The 21,084-nt window shown below is 44.3% G+C and overlaps 1 protein-coding gene across 1 annotated transcript in view; it reads left to right on the top strand.

Moving 5' to 3' along the window:
• The window catches only part of CHST8 (carbohydrate sulfotransferase 8), a 482,689-nt gene that overhangs the window by 112,986 nt on the left and 348,619 nt on the right, over nt 1-21,084 (top strand). The window contains exon 2 of the mRNA XM_060788459.2: nt 11,883-12,107. Coding sequence (XP_060644442.2) covers nt 11,999-12,107 — 109 coding nt within the window. The 5' untranslated portion in view covers nt 11,883-11,998. The remainder of the gene's footprint in view (nt 1-11,882; nt 12,108-21,084) is intronic.

Raw genomic sequence — 21,084 nt, 5'->3', positions numbered from 1 at the left:
TGACTACAGGGAAGACCATGGCTTGGACTAGGCAATGGATCTTTGTTGCCAATCTGATGTCTCTACTCTTTCCTATTTTATCGAGATTGAACATTGCTCTCCTCCCAAGAAGGAAGCGTCTCCTGATTTCCTGCCCACAGTCTGCGTCTGCAGTCATCTTTGCGCCTAGAAATGCAAACCCTGTCACAGCCTCCACATTTTCTCCCTCTATTTCCCAGCTGTCAATCATTCTTGTTGCCATAATCTTGGTTTTTTTTGATGTTTAGCTGCAACCCAGTTTTTGTGCTTTCTTCTTTCACCTTGATTAGAAGGCTCCTCAGCTCCTCCTCGCTTTCGGCCATCAGAGTGGTGTCATCTGCATATCTGAGGTTGTGAATGTTTCTTCCAGCCATTTTCACCCCAGCTTTGCATTCATCCAGCCCCGCACATCCTCGCATGATGTGTTCTGCATACAAGTTACAAAGGTTGGGTGAGAGTATGTAGCCTTGCCGTACGCCTTTCCCAATCTTGAACCCGTCTCCTGTTCCACGGTCAGTTCTGACTGTTGCTCCTTGGTCCTTGTACAGATTCCTCAGGAGAGAGGGAAGGGGGCTTAGCATGTCCATACCACCAAGGACTTGCCACAATTTATTATGATCCACACAGTCAAAGGCTTTAGAATAGTCAATGAAGCAGAATAAAAAGGATTGTTCCTTCACTCAACGTGTGGTGTGTTTATGGTCAGAGGGGCTATTTCCTGTTCTGGAGTGCAACGCCTAAGCTCACCAGGTAGTGAGTTCCAAAGCCGGGGGGCCACAGCTGAGAAGGCTCTCTCCCTTGTTCCCACAAGTCATAAAAATGCACCTCCTTCTCAAATGTTGGTCTCAAGATGGTAAAAATATTAAAATTGAGTCCAATGCTGTTGAAAACATGCAAGAAGTCACTACTGCAGTGGAATTAAGCGATTAACGATACTAAAAGTATTGACAATGTTATAATGAAGATATTATGGAGCAGTGGAGGCTGACGCAGAGCACAAGGGCTATCCTTAAGGGAAGGAGTTTTTTGGTCTTCTTCTTCAGCCGGTGTCTCCGTCTCTCTCTTCACTTCACCTCTGCAACCATTGAGGGCAATAGGGAGTTGAGAGATAATATCTGCATCGTTTCGGGTGAATTAATTAAGGCCAAACGGTCTTCTCATTTGCAATTTGCATGATTCCGAGGAGCCTCCTGGAAGGCGCTCGTTTGAGCAGCGGCAGCAACAACAACAGGCTTATGATTGTTGTTTGGATCAAAAAGTAATGCCAGGTCCTCGTTGAGGTCCTTCAAAGCTCGCTCATTAACTTGCTAATGGATGTGGCATGTTATTACAGAGATTAGTAACTCATGCGGCCGGAGGTAATTTACACCCTGGCACCTATGATCCTTTATAATATTTCTGATAGGAAAAACAGGGATTTGTTTACTGGGTTTCAGAGCATCCTGGACTCTAATAATACCTGGAAATAGACATTCAGAAGGGTTTTGGTGCAAGATTATAGTCAGAATATGGTGTCTTTTACTCCTCTCCCTCTGAGACCAAGGGAGTAGCAGTTGAGAAGGAAAGAGGAGGGTCTTACATCTGTTTCTGGTCTTAGGCGTAACAGAGTAGTGCTTTCCTCTTCTCCTTCTCCTTCAAAGGTTTAGGGGGGTTGGTGTGGGAAGTTTGGCCCAATTCTATCGTTGGTGGGTTTCAGAATGCTCTTTGAGTGTAGGTGAACTATAAATCGCAACAACTACAACTCTCAAATGTCAAGGTCTATTTTCCTCCAACTCCATCAGTGTTCACATTTGGGGATATGGAGTATTCATGCTAAGTTTGGTCCAGATCCATCATTGTTTGGGTCCTCAGTGCTCTCTGGAAATATATGAACTACAACTCCAAAAATCAAGATCAATGTTCACCAAACCTTTGCAATACTTCCTGTTGGCCATAGAAGTTCTGTGTGCCAAGTTTGGTTCAGTTCCATTATTGGTGGAGTTCAGAATGCTCTTTGATTGTAGGTGAACTATAAATCCGAACAACTACAACTCCCAAATGTCAAGGTCTATTTTCCTCCAACTCCATCAGTGTTCACATTTGGGGATATGGAGTATTCATGCTAAGTTTGGTCCAGATCCATAATTGTTTGAGTCCACAGTGCTCTGTGGATGTGGGTTAACTACAACTCCCAAACTCAAGGTCAATGCCCACCAAACCCTTCCAATACTTCCTGTTGGCCATAGAAGTTCTGTGTGCCAAGTTTGGTTCAGTTCTATTATTGGTGGAGTTCAGAATGCTCTTTGATTGTAGGTGAACAATAAATCCCAACAACTACAACTCCCAAATGTCATGGTCTATTCTCCTCAAACTCCACCAGTGTTCGTATTTGGACATATTGAATATTTGTCCCAAGTTTGGTCTGGATCCATCATTGTTTGAGTCCACAGTGCTCTCTGGATGTAGGTGAACCACAACTCCCAAACTCAAGGTCAATGCCCACTAAACCCTTCTAGTGTTTTCTGTTGGTCATGGGAGTTCTGTGTGCCAAGTTTAGTTCAATTCCATCATTGGTGGAGTTCAGAATGCCCTTTGATTGTAGGTGAACTATAAATCCCAGCAACTACAACTCCCAAATGGCAAAATCAATCCCCCCCCCCAACCCCACCAGTATTCAATTTTGGGTGTATGGGGTCTTTGTGCCAAATGTGGTCCAGTGAATGAAAAAACATCCTGCATATCAGATATTTACATGACGATTCATAACAGTAGCAGAATTACAGTTATTTATTTATTTATTATTTATGTATTGACTTTGCTTCTATACCGCTGTATCTCAAGCCCGAAGGCGACTCACGGCGGTTCACAAACAGTAAAAACAGTAGAAACAGCAGTGGTTCCATACAACATATAACAATTGACTTAACACATTATCCATAAATTACCAATAAGCAATTACAATGCACAATTATTACAAAAAACAACCGTACCCAATCTTCTCATCATCCAAGCGTAGTCCAGGTTCGTCGTCCATTGTTCCATTCCGATGTTCCATTACCAGATTGCACTAAATTACTCAAACGCCTGCACAAACATCCAGGTCTTCACCTTTTTGCGGAATACCATTAGAGATGGTGCTAGTCTAATGTCCGTAGGAAGGGCGTTCCACAGCCGAGGAGCCACCACCGAGAAGGCCCTATCTCTCGTCCCCGCCAGCCGAGCTTGAGAAGCAGGCGGGATCGAGAGCAGGGCCTCCCCAGAAGATCTCAAACTCCTGGTGGGTTCATAGGCAGAGATGCGGTCGGATAGGTAGCTTGGGCCGGAACCGTTTAGGGCTTTAAAGGCCAACGCCAGCACTTCGAATTCAGCCCGGTAGCAGATCGGTAGCCAGTGGAGTTGGCGCAACAGGGGGGTTGTATGCTCCCTGCGCTCCGCTCCTGTTAAAATCATGGCTGCCGAGCGTTGGACTAGTTGGAGCTTCCGAGCCGTCTTCAAAGGCAACCCCACGTAGAGAGCGTTGCAGTAGTCTATATGGGATGTGACTAGAGCGTGGACTACCATGGCCAAGTCAGACTTCCCAAGGTACGGGCGCAGCTGGCGCACAAGCTTTAGCTGTGCAAATGCTCCCCTGGTCACCGCCGAGACCTGGGGTTCCAGGCTCAGCGATGAGTCCAGGGTCACACCCAAGCTGCGAACCTGCGTCTTCAGGGGGAGTGCAGCCCCATCCAACACAGGTTGCGACCTTATACCTTATAGCCTTGCGACTGACCAGGAGGACCTCTGTCTTGTCTGGATTCTTGTCTGTAACCCTATGCCCTGTTCGGCCTTGCGACTGAAGTAGCAACCAAAATAATGTTATGGTTGTGAGTCACCACAACAGGAGGAACTGTTTTAAGGCGTTGTAGCATTCGGAAGGTTGAGATACACTGATATAGGCCAAATCATAGGAACATACATTCATTCCAATGGGATGCTTGCTTAAACAACAAGCATTAAGACCCACAATTGAAAAATTATGAAGCAAGCGACAAATGCTCTTCCTGTTGAAGTGTTCCATCCCATTTCAGATAGTTATTGCTCTTAGCAGACAGTGCTAACGAGAGTCAGAGAGCCCTCCAAATGCTTAATTGGCTTTTCCCGGAGAAAGACATTGACCCTTCTCTTTTCGTATGCAACAAAAATTCTGTCCAAAATCTCATGGTTCACGGAATCATTTCCCAGCTGCTTCTAATCCCGATACTAATGAGATGGGTGCAAGTGCTTCAGTTAATTTAGCAGGTATTTTTGAAATATTTATTTATCGTGTATTTGTATTACATTTTTAACAAAACAAACAAACAAACAGACAGAACACAAAGTTTGCAAGCTTGGTAGTTGATTAAATGTCCCTTGACCAGTATCTGGCCCCTTGGAGTGCCTCTGGTGTTGCCGCAAGAAGGTCCTCCATTGTGCATGTGGCAGGGCTCAGGTTGCATTGCAGTAGGTGGTCATTGGTTTGCTCTCCTCCACACTCGCATGTCGTGGATTCCACTTTGTGGCCCCATTTCTGCATCTCGAGGTGCCAGTGCAGTCTGTTCAGTGCCTTCCAAGTCGCCCAGTCCTCTGTGTGCCCAGGGGGGAGTCTCTCATTTGGTATCAGCCATTGGTTGAGGTTCTGGGTTTGAGCCTGCCACTTTTGGACTCTCGCTTGCTGAGGTGTTCCAGCGAATGTCTCTGTAGATCAGGGGTCCTCAAACTTTTTAAACAGAGGGCCAGGTCACAGTCCCTCAAACTGTTGGAGGGCCGGATTATAATTTGAAAAAAACATGAATTAATTCCTATGCACACTGCACATATTGTATTTGTAGTCCAAAGAACACTTAAAAACAATACAATAATTAAAATGAAGAAGAATTTAAACAAATATAAACATTAGTATTTCAATGGGAAGTGTGGGCTTGCTTTTGGCTGATGAGATAGGATTGTTGTTGTTGTGTGCTTTCAAGTCATTTCAGACTTAGGTTGACCCTGAGCGAGGGCCGGGTGAATGACCTTGGAGGGCCGTATCCAGCCCCCGGGCCTTAGTTTGAGGACCCCTGCTGTAGATCTTAGAAAACTATTTCTAGATTTAAGTCATTGACATGCTGGCTGATACCCAAACAGAGGATGAGCTGGAGATGTCTCTGCCTTGGTCCTTTCACTATTGGCTGCTCCTTCCCGGCGGATGTCAGGTGGTGCAATACCGGCTAAGCAGTGTAATTTCTCCAGTGGTGTAGGGCGCAGACACCCCGTGATAATGCGGCATGTCTCATTAAGAGCCATATCCACTGTTTTATCATGTTGAGATGTGTTCCACACTGGGCATGCATACTCAGCAGCAGAATAGCATAGCGCAAGGGCAGATGTCTTCACTGTGTCTGGTTGTGATCCCCAGGTTGTGCCAGTCAGCTTTCGTATGATATTGTTTCTAGCACCCACATTTTGCTTGATATTCAGGCAGTGTTTCCTATAGGTCAGAGCATGGTCAAGAGTGACTCCCAGGTATTTGGGTGCGCTGCAATGCTCCAGTGGGATTCCTTCCCAGGTAATAATCCTCAGAGCTCAGGATGCTTGTCTGTCCTTAAGGTGGAAAGCACATGTCTGTGTTTTAGATGGATTAGGGATCAGCTGGTTTTCCCTGTCATAGGCAGTAAGAGCACCTAGAGCTTTGGAGAGCTTCTGTTCAACCATCTCAAAGCTCCCTGCTTGGGTGGTGATGGCATGATCATCAGCATAGGTGAAACTCTCTGTCCCTTCTGGCAGTGACTGGTCATTTGTGCAAATGTTGAACATGGATGGAGCAAGCACGCTCCCCTGAGGCAGGGCGTTCTTCTGTTTCCGCCATCTGCTTCTCTGGCCCTGGAACTCAACAAAGAAGCTCCTGTTTTGTAGCAGGTTTCCTATGAGGCGGGTGAGGTGGTCGTCCTTTGTGATATTATACAATTTTTCTCAGGAGGAGGCGGTGGTTCACAGTATCATAGGCTGCTGATACATCTATGAAGACAGCTCCTGTGATCTGCTGCCTTTCAAAGCCATCTTCTATGTGCTGAGTCAGGTTCAGCACTTGCGATGTGCAGCTTTTGCCTTTCCTGAAGCCAGCTTGCTGTGGAATCAACTCATTTTTGAAATGAGCCCGACGGTTTAACATTCCCCAACGATGTCACTTCTAGCTTGTATATCTTGGAATATCTATCATTTTTATTTCCTTTCTAGCAAAGGAGTTCTCGGCCCCAAAGCATGCCAAACGCAGCTGCGTGCTTTATTTCCGTTTCCCCCTAAAAACAAAACACCGCGAAAGAGCGTTGCGATAATATCTGTCCTGGAGTGAACTAAGTCCCCCGTGCATTGTGCATTCCTTGTTCAACAAGGGGGGAACCAAAGCAAGAAATGTAAGCATTTATTTAATTATGACTGCAATCTTGAGCACAAATGAGGTGTAAATTCCCACAGCAGGTATATTATAGTCCCCCTTTTTACTGCTGTTTTCAATGGCACGGGGATATTTCGGAAATGTCACTGGCTGCCTGCATAGTTGGTACCGGCGGTGGTTTCAATAGGCGTTTGGGGACTTTCGGGGATGGCTGAGCGGTTTTCCTGATTGCATCTTCCCTGCAAGTCCACACATGAAGGCCACGGCCTCCCCGGATGAATATGCAGCATTTATGGCATACCAAAAAAGGGAAATGCGAAAGACTGCTCAAACTTCCGTACAGTGGCCCTTATTTCTCATCATGCCAGGAAGGGAATGCTCAAGATCCTGCAAGGAAGACTCCAGCAATACATGGAGCGAGAGTTGCCAGATGTTCAAGCTGGGTTTAGAAAAGGCAGAGGAACCAGAGACCAGATTGCTAATATCCGGATGCTGGAGAATGGAGAAAGGCAGGGAGTGTCAGAAAAACATCTATTTCTGCTTCATTGACTATTCTAAAGCCTTTGACTGTGTGGATCATCATAAATGGTGGCAAGTTCTTGGTGGGATGGGCATCCCAAGCCCCCTTCCCTCTCTGCTGAGGAATCTGTACAAGGACCAAGGAGCAACAGTCAGAACTGACCACGGAGGAACAGATGGGTTCAAGATTGGGAAAGGCGTCCGGCAAGGCTGCATCCTCTCACCCAACCTATTCAACTTGTATGCAGAACACATCATGCGAGGATGTGCGGGGCTGGATGAATGCAAAGCTGGGGTGGAAATGGCTGGAAGAAACATTAACAACCTCAGATATGCAGATGACACCACCCTGATGGCCAAAAGCGAGGAGGAGCTGAGGAGCCTTCTCATCAAGGTGAAAGAAGAAAGCGCAAAAGCCGGGTTGCAGCTAAACATAAAAAAAAAAAAAAAGATTATGGCAACAAGAATGATTGACAACTGGAAAATAGAAGGAGAAAATGTGGAGGCCGTGACAGACTTTGTATTTTTAGGCTCAAAGATAACTGCAGATGCAGACTGTGGCCAGGAAATCAGGAGACGCTTCCTTCTTGGGAGGAGAGCAAGGTCCAGTCTCGATAAAATAGTCAAGAGCAGAGACATCAGACTGGCAACAAAGATCCATTGCCTAGTCAAAGCCATGGTCTTCCCTGTAGTCACCTACGGATGTGAGAGCTGGACCTTAGGGAAGGCTGAGCGAAGGAAGAGAGATGCTTTTGAGCTGTGGTGTTGGAGGAAAGTGCTGAGAGTGCCTTGGACCGCCAGAAGATCCAACCAGTCCATCCTCCAGGAAAGAAAGCCCGACTGCTCATTGGAGGGAAGGAGACTAGAGACAAAGTTGAAGTACTTTGGCCACATCATGAGGAGACAGCAAAGCCTAGAGAAGGGAATGATGCTGGGGAAAGTGGAAGGCAAAAGGAAGAGGGGCCGACCAAGGGCAAGATGGATGGATGGCATCCTTGAAGTGACTGGACTGACCTTGAAGGAGCTGGGGGTGGTGACGGCCGACAGGGAGCTCTGGCGTGGACTGGTCCATGAGGTCACGAAGAGTCGGAGACGACTGAACGAATGAACAACAACAATGGCATCACACGATTCACTCCTCTAGTCTTTCTAAGTAGTGATTTGAGCATCGGATTTGGACCAAATCCATTTTCAGCCCGGGAAACTCCCTGGGTGACCAACTAAAGCAGGCATGGGAAAACTTGTGTCCTCCAGGTGTTGTGGACTTCAACTCCTACCATTGCTAACAGTTAGTAGGCTGTTAGGAATTGTGGAAATCCGAAACCACTGCACAGTTGAGCATTTAAATACTGTATGGTACCTTATTATTATTATTATTCGACACATATAGATGTACGATGGCTTATGTGTGTGTGGATGAGCATTTGCATGAATACTGGATGGTACATTATATTATTATTATTAATTGTGGGGACTAGGAATGGAATTTATGCCAGAAGTGGATTTTTTTTGGAACTGGGGAACCTGTCTGGTGCCAGGCATGTAGCCGGGGGGGGGGGGGGGGGGGGGCTTGAGGGGCTTCACCCCCACCCCCCCGAAATTCTCATGGTGGTTCGCAAAAAGGTCTTACTGGTGCATTATTTAAACTGTTATGTTGATTCATATCATGATCTGATCACCATACTCAATATATCCCATATGCATGGGGGTATTGGGGTAATAATACAAAAGGTTTGCTAGGGTAGACCCTCTTTCACTCAGACTCAGCCCCCCCCTCCCGAAACTCAGCCCCCCTGAAACCTCCCCTGAAAAAAATTCAGCCCCCCCCCCCCCCCCCGGAAACGAAATCCTGGCTATGGGCCTGTCTGGTGCATAACATTCATGATCTGGCCGGGGTGGTCATTGCCTTGGTCACCTCTAGATTGGGCTACTGTAATGCGCTCTACGTGGGGCTGCCCTTGAAAACGGCTCGGAAATTTCAACTGGTCCAACGGCCAACGGCCAGGATGTTAACTGGTGCTCCTTACAGAGAGAGGTCAACCCTCCTGTTCAAGGAGCTCCACTGGCTGCCGTTTATTTTCCGAGCCCAATTTAAGGTGCAGGTGCTTACCTACAAAACCCTGAATGGTTTGGGACCATCCTACCTGCGTGACTGCATCTCCGTTTACGAACCCACGCGTTCACTTTGGTCATCTAGAGAGGCCCTGCTCATGATCCTGCCTGCGTCGCAAACACGTTTGGTGGGGACATGAGACAGGGCCTTTTCTGTGGTGGCCCCCTGACTCTGGAACACCCTCCCCAAAGATCTTAGACAGGCCCCTACATTGGCAGTCTTTAGAAAGAACTTGAAGACCTGGCTGTTCCGATGTGCCTTTCCAGAATAGGAAATCTCCAATACCAAGTCCCAGAAGCACTTTATTAGAACTAAGATTGCTGCACACTGCACATTGCACTTGCCCTATAATCCTTATATACCACCTGTCACATCAGCACTTTTAATTCTGTACCCATTACTCTGGCCCGGCCCAGTTTTATTGTGTTTTGGTGTATTGTTTATTGCTTGTTGTTTTGTTGTTTAACATTGCTTTAATTGTTTTTAATTTGCTTTAGTTTGTGTATTGTTATGTTGTGTTTTGAGGCCTCGGCCTTTGTAAGCCGCATCGAGTCCTTCGGGAGATGCTAGCGGAGTACAAATAAAGTTTAATTAATTAATTAATTAATTAATAATAATAATAATAATATTCAGCTCAAGAATCTTGATGTGGGACTGTGCACATAGATGTGCAACAGCTTGTATGTGTGAGCAGTTAAGCATTTGCTTCAATAGTGGGTGGTACGTTATTATTATTATTATTATTATTATTATTATTTGGTGCATATAGTTATGCAATGGCTTGTATGTGCATGGTTGAGCATTTTCTTGAATACTGTGTGATACATTATTATTATTATTATTATTATTCAGCACATAATGATGTGTATGGTTGGTATAGGTAAAGGTAAAAGTTTTCCTCTGACATTAAGTCCAGTTGTGTCTGACTACCTACCTTTACCTTATAGTATTATTATTATTATTATTATTACTAATTAATGCATATAGATGTGCAATGACTTATGTGTGTGGGGATGAGCATTTGCTTCAATACCGGCAGGTACATTATTGTTGTTGTGGTGGTTTGGTTCATATAGATGTGCAATGGTTTGTATATACATGGTTGAGCATTTGCTTCAATACTGGGTGGTATATAATAATAATAATAATAATAATAATAATAATAATAATAATAATAATTCGGTGCATATAGATGTGAAACAGCATGTGTGCATGGGGATGAGCATTTTCTTCAATACTGAGTGATACATTGTTATTATTATTATTATTATTATTATTCAGCACATAATGATGTGCATGGTTGGTATAGGTAAAGGTAAAAGTTTTCCTCTGACATTATGTCCAGTTGTGTCCGACTACCTACCTTTACCATACATTGTTGTTGTTGTTGTTGTTGTTGTTTGGTTCATATAGATGTGCAATGGCTTGTATAAACATGGTTGAGCATTTGTTTCAATACTGGGTGATATTATTATTATTATTATTATTATTATTATTATTTGGTGCATATAGATGTGCAATGACTTGTGTAAGTGGGAATGAGCATTTGCTTCAATACTGAGTGATATATTATTATTATTATTATTATTATTATTATTATTCAGCGCATAATGATGTGCATGGTTGACTACCTACCTTTACCATACATTATTGTTGTTGTTGTTGTTATTTGGTTCATATAGATGTGCAATGGCTTGTATATACATGGTTGAGCATTTGCTTCAATACTGGGTGGTATATAATAATAATAATAATAATAATTATTATTATTATTATTATTCGGTGCAAATAGACGTGAAACAGCATGAGTGCATGGGGATGAGCATTTGCTTCAATACTGGGGGGTACATTATTATTTTTATTATTATTATTATTATTATTATTATTGTTATTATTCGGTGCATATAGATGTGTAATGGCTTCTATGTGCATGGTTGAGCATTTGCTTGAATACTGGGTGGTGCATTATTATTATTATAAAAACTATAGGGAGTACACAACACCCCTATTAAAACAGCTTCATTGGCTGCCGATAAGTTGCCGAGCCAAATTCAAGGTGCAGGTCATGACCTATAAAGCCCTAAACGGTTTGGGCCCCACCTATCTCCGTGATCGCATCTCCTTCTATGAACTGGCGTGAGCTCTAAGATCTTCCGGGGAGGCCCTCCTCTTGGTCCCACTACCGTCTCAAGCGCGGTTGGTGGGGATGAGAGAGAGGGCCTTCTCAGTGGTGGCCCCCCATCTCTGGAACGCCCTTCCAAGGGAAATAAGACAGGCCCCATTCCTCCCCTCCTTTCGTAAGAGCTTGAAGACCTGGTGGTTTCAACAAGCCTTTGAAAATGACCAGTTCTAACTCAGCCCTACACATTGTCTAATACAGCCTTCTTCTTCCTACCAATTACCCAGATTCTTTCCTCTAATTGGCCCTGGAATGGACCTAATATGATTGTTGCCTGCCATAGCATTGCACTTAATTCCCGGGCCCGCTAGAATTTTTGGGGTTGCACAAATCTTGGCCCGGCCTTTTACATTTTTAATTGCCTTGAACAGGCAGGATTACTTTTAATATATGTGTGTTATGGCGACAATTTTTATGTTTATATTTTGTTTGTTAATCTTGTGGTTATGCTGTTTTTACTCTGTATGTTTTGTGATATTACTTGGGAACCGCTCTGAGTCCCCTCGGGGAAATGGAGTGGTATATAAATAAAGTATTATTATTAATATTATTATTATTCTATGCATATAGATGTGCAGTTTTATGCACACTATTCTAATCAAGGCATAGGTGTGCATAACACATGCATATATATCACTGATCAGACCCTGGACACATTGAGACTCAGTGCGCCCTTTTCCCACCAGGTTGCATGGGAAAGCAATGCCCGCGGAGACGATGACTGCAGCTTTGGAGCCTTTGGAGCAAGGCAACCTTCCTTCTTCCCGCGAGCCCTAACTGGATTGATTTCCGTCCGTCAAGGATGAAGCTGACCTGCATGTTCTCCTTCATCCTGCTGTTCGGAGCAGCCGGCCTCGTGGTCTTCATCCACCTGCAAGACCCAGAAGAAATCATCCACCAGCAAACACCAGGTTAGTGATCTTTGGGATGATGCCCTCGGTGTGTCATTTGGCTTGTGCTTTGGAGGCTTGCGTTTGCCCACATTGTGAAGAAAGGGGTTGATACGTTTCTGGAGAGAAGACCTTAGAAGGTCATGTTGGCTTTTGAGGTGCAAGAGAGAGGTTTGTTTTCAACTTTGCATGAAAGCTGCAGAATCTGAGGATTGTAACAGAATGACAGACAACATCACTTGTACCATTATGTATACTTTCCGCCCCTCTTTCTGCTTTGTCTAGAAGCCATGGGTCAATAGTTGACTGCAAAGCGCATGAATTGCATCCAAAAGATCCAAGCCTGGGACCCTTTTCTTAGCCTGCCTTATCTCAGCAAACTTTGTCAATATGTGGGATGGGATCCCTTCTCTCAAATGCGTGGAGTTGTTTATATGTGCACCTGTGGAAAAATAATGCGTTCTATTTATACGTGCACCTGCAAAAAAAGATAATGCAGTTTTTGGAGAGATGGATGATGGTGGAAGAGTTGCAAATGGAAGGAAAAAAGGCACATTTTTTGCACAGATTTCGTTCAAGTTGAGCATCCCATATCTGGAATTCCGAGACCGAAATGTTCCAAAATCCAAAATTGTCCACATATGATGGCTGAGAGAGTGACAACTTTGTTTTCTGGTGGGACAGTGTGCACAGACTTAAAAGATTGAAAGTATTATGTGTAAAATTACCTTCAGGTGATGTGTATAAGGAACATTAATGAAGTTCATGTCCCAAGATACATTATTACTTACTTACTTACTTACTTACTTACTTACTTACTTAGGCGATCCCTCGTTGGCCGAGTAGGATAGTCTTCCAGGATCAGTGTTCTGGTGGGTCTGTGGTGACTGTGGAACCCTATCCTTGATCTGCATCTTCTTCTGCAATGAAGGCATTGGTTTCCAGGTGGAAGGTGGTCCTGGTCGGGGTTGGCTTGACGCACCTTCCTCTTGGCACGTTTCTCTCTTCCACCCTCCATTTGTGCCTCTTCAGGATCAGGGTGCTTTGGATGTGGGAAGTGATGCCAATGAATTTCAAGATGACAATGGTTTGGTCATTGATACTGATGCAGAGAAGGACCAGAAGACCCTTGTGCAAAGTGTAGTTTCTCATGAGAATGTCCCCGAAGGGTGTGGGGATGATAGTGTACTCCCTGAATTGCTACCAGAGGGTTCCCAGGATTTGGGGCTTGAAAACAACTGGACACCTGGCCCAGCTACGAGACTTAATGAGCAAATAGATAGGCGAAAGGAAATTAGTCAAAACAGACAGGCCGAACAGTGACTTCGGCGTTCTGCCAGGCTCTGACAGAAAAAGATAAGGGGATCTCAAGTAAAACGAAACCAATTCCTGAGTGCGTGGAATAGCTTAACGAAAGGATAAAAGTTTCAAGTATGGGAAATATAGTCAGGTGAAGCATTGTTGGATTCAAGCGTAGTTCTCGTCCTTTGTTTCGTGGAAGCTTTGCTTGGAAGATACTTGTCTAAGTATTTCATGTTCATGGTTTGGAATGAATGAATGCCTACTCATGCCTTGGATTTCCTGTTTTGGCTGAGAAGTGTGGACTTTGTTTTTATGGACTTTGCTGAACTTTACCCTGGACTATTTTGCTCCTGCTTATCTTCTTACCTAATTGGATTTACCTATTTCTTTAAAGTGCTTTTTTACTTGCTGCTTTTTAATTCTTTTCAATAAAAGGATTGTTTTCCAATCAACGTGGTGTATTGTCGAAGAGTTTTATGGCCGGAATCACTGGGTTGTTGTAGGTTTCTTCGGGCTATATGGCCATGGTCTAGAGGCATTTTCTCCTGACGTTTCGCCTGCATCTATGGCAAGCATCCTCAAAGGTAGTGAGGTCTGTTGGAAGTAGGGTGGTGTTTGTTGTGGTGTTTACAGTCAGAGGGCTTTTCCTGTCCCGGAGTGCAACAGTCCATGACTATTTAGTTGCATGCTCAGACTCTTCTTTTGCACCTCAACCTTTCTTCCAAGGGTTATATTTCTCTCAAATGTTTTGCAGAATTATACTTGGAGGAGAGAGCCATTGCTCACGGTTAATACATACCGTCCAGTTTAATTTGGGATGATGTAGTTTATAATGCAAGGTTAATAAAGGAGCGATCCTTTCCTTTCCTTGGAAAGGCTTGTTCAGTGTCTCGCAACTGCGGAGGGAACCCCTCGATGTAACTACTACTTAACGCTGGAACAAAACGGGAGCCATAAAACTTTAAGTAATGCTTGCATTACTCCCCGTCAGCAAAGCGCTCCTGACAGGAGCTGTTTGTGTTGATTTGTTACCATTCATTTACCCCTTCCCTGCGCCTTTCGCTGCAACCTAATTGTAATCCTGTACTGAGAAAGCAATATCAAAGTAATTTTCCACAACATTAGTTACAATTTTCTTCTGATCCTTCGCGTGAAACAAGCCCATCCTGTTGGCTTCTCCGAACGCATAAACCTTGATTACATTTATCTGTTGGAAACGGGGGGTTTACAATATATATTATGTATATGCTGCCCCGGATGCGGGATGTTGTCGCATCTATCTTGCTTTCTCCCTTTGCGATTGACAAATGCTCCTCTCCAGGTCGGTCTTTTGCGATGTGCGCACATTGTTTACAACCGGGGTCTCATTAAAAAGCACAAGACAGCATGGTTTTGCACATTTCCATGAATGATATGGCGTTTTTGTTGGCTCTCTCAGATCCTGGTTGCTTCACCCACAGGAGACCATTGTAGGGATGTAAATACTAATGAATGTTGGAGCGAAATTGTTAGGACTCGACCCAATGTTCTGGAATTTTCATATTTGCTTAGCAAGGGTTACATTGGGCACAGCTGAGTGAACCAGCTGCCAAAATATACCCAAACATTTTGTTTTGTTGGCATCTGGTTATCATTGGCCATCTTAGGCCTTAAGTTCCAATTTTGAGAAATGATGATGATAGAACCAAAAATTTGGAAGGGACCCCACAGGCCATTTAGTCCAACACCCTTTCCATGCAGGAGCATACAATCAAAGTGTTTGTTTATTTTTATTTATCCTGTCAGAAGTGAATTGAGAATACAGTTATACTGTATAGAAAAACCACAAACAAAGTCAAAAACTTGGCATTGTACTAAATGTCCTTTGAGCAGAAGTGCCTCTGGTGTGACTGGGAGAAGGTCCTCCATTGTGCATGTGGCAGGGCTCAGGTTGCATTGCAGTAGGTGGTCAGTGGTTTGTTCTTCTCCGCACTCGCATGCCGAGGATTCCACCCTGTAGCCCCATTTCTTAAGATTGGCTCTGCATCTCGTGGTGCCAGAGCGCAGTCTGTTCAGCGCCTTCCAAGTCGCCCAGTCTTCTGTGTGCTCAGGAGGGTGTCTCTCATCTGGTCTCAGTCATGGATTGAGGTGCTGGGTTTGACCCTGCCACTTTTGGACTCTTGCTTGCTGAGGTGTCCTTAAAGCATCTCTGTAGAGCAATGGTTCTCAGCCTGATGTTTTTGATCTACAGCAGGGGTTCTCAACCTGGGGTCCCCAGATGTTTTTGGCCTACAACTACCAGAAATCTCAGCCAGTTTTTCAGCTGTTAGGATTTCTGGGAGTAGCAAAGTACAAGGGCAGCTGGTTGCTGCACATTTTTTCTTCTGATATTTTCTTAAACTCATCCATGTGTCCCTTTGCTATTGTGGAAACGCTTTCGAGTTCCACCCCGTTGCATAAAACACCACGCAAATGGGATTCAAAGCCATGTCCATCAGTGTTACAAATGTGCGGGTAAATAAAACATTGTAGCCCAGCATTGTGTTTCATATTCAGATCAAAAAAATAATGCAAGGCAGGGCATGTATAGCACCTTCTGTAGGGTTAGTTTCAGGTGCGGAAGAGTGCGTTATCTCTCTCTATTTATCTCTCTATCTTTGGAGCATTGACCATTATATTTCCCACATTTGCTAATAAGATGTTTACAAAAGGGCCTCCATTTGCACGGTGGGGAACTTGCTGCCCAAAGCTTTTAAATTTGCAGCAAAATACTTGATAATTGCCTCCACTGGCTGCCTGCGGTGACCGCTCTCTGCAGGGAAATCTCTCCGAACAAAGGCCAAATGGCTGGTTCACTAAATACGGGGAATTTATAATAAGGTCATTGACACCTGTCCTTTCACCTTGGATTTTGGGCAATCTGGTGAGTGAGAAACCTCCAAGGGTGTCTCTACACTGTACAGTTGATGCGGTTTGATGCCACTTGAACTGCCAATGGCTCTTATGATCTGGAATTCTGGGAGTTGTAGTTTGGTGAGGCCTCATCCTTCTTTGGTAGAGAAGGCTTAAAGCAGTGGTTCTCAACCTGGGGTCCCCAGATGTTTTTGGCCTTCAACTCCCAGAAATCCTAACAGCTGGTAAACTGGCTGGGATTTCTGGGAGTTGAAGGCCAAAACACCTGGGGACCCAAGGTTGAGAACCACTGGCTTAAAGTCTTTGTCCAACTCCTAGGACAAAGACAGTTAAAGTGGTGTCAAACTGCATTCATTCTACAGTGTGGATGCAACCAAGGGCATGCCATCATCAACCACCCTGATGGAGCCTTAGCATTTGAAACAGGACGCTAGGCTATGTTGTTTTTCAGCATGACTTTTTTTTTTGCAGAGGCTTCCAGGTCACTGAGCTATCAACCCACTTCCAATTTTAGGAATTTTAGGAAGGTTCTGTGTAGCCTTCAAGGGAGTTCAATCTGATCTGTGTCTGTTTCTGGTTGGTGACTGGTTGGTTACTATTGGGGGCAAGATGCCGGACCCTGTTGGCCTTCAATAGAGTCCAACATGACCCTTATTTTGCAGTGGCTTCTAAGTGAAGGAACTGTGGATCTTTTTTCCAGTTTTAAGACTTCATCACATGCAGTAGACTCCATGTTTCTACACACTTTAGAAACAGCTACTGATGGAGCCCATCGCACGATGCATGCTCTGTGCGTTTCTGGTCTTTTGCCGCTTCTAAAGAATGTTTTTCCCAATGAGTGGCAATCGATTTCATTTTCATGGATTCGAACCACTGGCCTTCAGGACTTCAGGTCAGCAGTTCAGCCAGCACAAAGTTTAACCTGTTGCACCACCATGGCTCCAATATTTTACTAATTGCATGAGATGAAGTCCTTAGTGTCAGGAATAAGTAAAAAACTGAGCTTAGCCTCCAACCCAAATTCAGGACCTCGGAGAGCTCTTCTGTCTTGGATAGCTACTAGCCATTCTTCTCCTTACAACAGTGGTTCTCAACCCTGTGGGTCCCCAGATGTTTTGACCTTCAACTCCCAGAAATCCTAACAGCTGGTAAACTGGAATTTCTGGGTGTTGTAGGCCAAAGTACCTGGGGATCCACAGGTTGAGAACTACTGCCTTACAAGCTTTCTTATCTTTGTTGTGGTTGTTGTTGTTGAGTGCCTTCAAGTCAATCCTGAGTTATGGTGACCCCATGAATGAGAAGACCTCCAATCCTAACAGCTGGTAAACTGGCTGGGATTTCTGAGAGTTGTAGGCCATAGGTTGAGAACTACTGCCTTACAAGCTTTCTTATGTTTGTTGTGGTTGTTGTTGTTGAGTGCCTTCAAGTCAATCCTGAGTTATGGTGACCCAATGAATGAGAAGACCTCCAATTCATCCTATCCTCAGGTCTTGCTTCCTTGACGGAGTCTATCCACTTGTAATATGGACTTCCTCCATCCCTTTTGCCTTCCACATTTTGACTAGCGAGTCCAGGCTTTTCACAATCTGTCCAAAGTATGACAACCTCAGTTTGGTCTTCTTCATCTAGCGAGAGTTCAGGCCTGATTTGTTGCTAAAGGACACAACCCCACAGTGCCATTTCTAAGCATAAGTTGAGTGTCTGGTTGCAAAATATTGCCATTTGATGCACGTACAAAGCTGGCACAACACAGACAGAGATTCATGTGGCGCAACCCCCTCGTAGAGGATTTCAACAACGGCAACCTTGCAACAAGAAGGTGAGATCAAAAGCCAACTCCGCAAGGAATTCAGCAGGCAGGAGGCTCTCTTTTGTCCTGTCGGTGTCCAACTCTGAGCAAACTTTGATCAGAGCAGAGAGGGGCCTTGTTAGCTCTGCAGAAGCCACCCGTAAAGCTGTTCAGAAGGCATGGCCAGCCCTCCTGTCTCTGGGTCAGACTCAGGTCGGGAACTCATAATCTTTTAATGCCAACTATAACACATCCATGCTAGTCAAAGAAATATATATTATCCAGGTTCAGTGCTCCCACCTCTGCCCAGACTCAGATATTGTGTTTCAGCTGCTTATGAACTGTCAGTGAAGTTTCTCTAGGTGGAAATAGTTTAATGTTGCGACACTTGCACGTAAAAGGGTTACAAGCAAAAGCAGGATGGTCTCCCAGTTTTCTTGAGACAAATCAGCATTTGCAAGGCTTGCGAAACAGGTGAATTTTCTAAACTGTAGAGCTGGAGCATCTTCTGCAAACACTGCACCACGAATTTGAGTACAGTGATTCCCTCGCTACTTCGCGGTTTGCTTTTCGCGGACTCGCTGTTTCACGGTTTTTCAAAAAGTATGAATTTAAAATATACAAGTAACGAGGGAACACTGTATACTAGGCTTGGGCGGTTTCGTTCGTTAATTTCGTAATTCGTTATTAATTCGTATTTAAATTAGCTTACGATCCGATATTGAGCCATGCAGGAGTAATTAAAAATCGAAACAATTTTTTCAATTTATTTTGTAATTGTTTCGTAATTGTTTCATAATTGTTTCGAAATTGTTTCGAAATTGTTTCGAAATTGTTTCGTAATTATTTCCGTATGTCTGGTGCAAGTTTTAGGGTTGTTGTTTGTTTTATCAGTGATAAAAAATAAATTATCACACCAACAGTCAACAACAGAGGGAGAAGGAAGCTTTTGTCCCATTTGGAGGGTTTTTTTTAGCATATTGCGCAATCGCGTCCGCCATTAACTAATCGATTCGTAATTGTTTTGTAATTGTTTCGTAATTTTATGAAATTTTGTATATTTCGAACTTTTTTAAAGAAAAATTTCGGAATTCTTTTAAAAAACGAAACGCAAAAACCCCCTAAAAACGAAACGAGTTTAGAACCAAATTTTTCCGTAGTTACCCAAGCCTACTGTATACCCATTGCCTGTGGTCGTGGTTGGCTATACGGCTCCAGCCCAGCGTACCTGTCCGAACGTATGTCCTTCTATGTCCCACCTTGGAGTTTAAGATCTTCTGGGGAGGCCCTGCTCTCGGCCCCGTCTCTATTACAAGTGAGGCTGGTGGAGACGAGGGACAGGGCCTTCTCAGTGGTGGCCCCTTGCCTGTGGAACTCACTCCCCAGGGAAATTAGGTCATCGACATCCCTCCTCTCCTTCAGAAGGAAGCTGAAAACATGGATATTCAGAAAGCTTTTCCCATTACCAAATGTTTTGGGAACTTCAACATTGAACTAAGGCAGTGTTTCTCAACCTGGGGGTCGGGACCCCTAGGGGGGTCGTGAGGGGGTGTCAGAGGGGTCTCCAAAGACAATTAGAAAACACAGTATTTTCTGTTGGTCGCAAGGGTTCCGTGTGGGAAGTTTGGCTCAATTCTGTCATTGGTGGAGTTCAGAATGCTCTTTGATTATAGGTGAACTATAAATCCCAGCCACTAAAACTCCCAAATGTCAAGGTCTATCTTCCCCAAACTGCACCAGTGTCCACATTTGGTCACATTGAGTATTCGTGCCAAGTTTGGTCCAGATGCATCAGTGCTCTCTGAATGTAGGTAAACTATAACTTCAAAACCCAAGGTCAATGCCCACCACACTCTTCCAGAATTGGTTGTTGGTCATGGGAGCTCTGTGTCCCAAGTTTGGTTCAATTGCCTCATGGGTGGAGTTCAGAATGCTCTTTGATATTGTAGGTGAACTATAAATCCCAGCAACTACAACTCCCAAATGACAAAATCAATCCTCCCCTCAACCCCACCAGTATTCAAATTTGGTCGCATTGAGTATTTGTGCCAAATGAATGAAAATACATCCTGCATATTGGATATTTACAAGATGATTCATAACAGGAGCAAAATTATAGTTGTGAAGTAGCATTGAAAATTATGTTATGGTTGGGGGTCACCACCACATAAGGAACTGTATTAAGGGGTCACAGCATTAGGAAGGTTGAGAACCACTGAACTAAGGGGACCCCATTTGGCACCAGAACCCAAATATTAAGAATCACTGTGCAAAAGGATCTATCAATGCTGTTTTATTGCAACTCTATGGCATGCTTCCACCAGGAACCATTTGTTCAATAGGGTTTGTTATTGTCTGTGACTTTTGCTAACTGCCGTAAATCTGGGAATTTCAGGGATTCAAACTCTGATCTCCAGAATTATCCAACAATCAATTCATTGCACTCATAGAATCATAGAATCATAGAATCAAAGAGTTGGAAGAGACCTCCTGGGCCATCCAGTCCAACCCCATTCTGCCAAGAAGCAGGAATATTGCATTCAAATCACCCCTGGTAGATGGCCATCCAGCCTCTGCTTAAAAGCTTCCAAAGAAGGAGCCTCCACCACACTCCGGGGCAGAGAGTTCCACTGCTGAACGGCTCTCACAGTCAGGAAGTTCTTCCTCCTGTTCAGATGGAATCTCCTCTCTTGTAGTTTGAAGCCATTGTTCCATTGCGTCCTAGTCTCCAGGGAAGCAGAAAACAAGCTTGCTCCCTCCTCCCTGTGGCTTCCTCTCACATATTTATACATGGCTATCATATCTCCTCTCAGCCTTCTCTTCTTCAGGCTAAACATGCCCAGTTCCCTAAGCCGCTCCTCATAGGGCTTGTTCTCCAGACCCTTGATCATTTTAGTCGCCCTCCTCTGGACACATTCCAGCTTGTCAATATCGCTCTCTCTTCGTATACATCCTTGTATATGGGATTATGTATTAATTGTGCTATGCACTGTTGCATGACCAAACCAAGGCACA

This window comes from Anolis sagrei, chromosome 8 (genome assembly GCF_037176765.1).
Source record: "Anolis sagrei isolate rAnoSag1 chromosome 8, rAnoSag1.mat, whole genome shotgun sequence".
Taxonomy (NCBI): domain Eukaryota; kingdom Metazoa; phylum Chordata; class Lepidosauria; order Squamata; family Dactyloidae; genus Anolis; species Anolis sagrei.
Note: the sequence above shows the minus strand (reverse complement) of the source record. Positions and strands in the feature narration are given on the sequence as shown.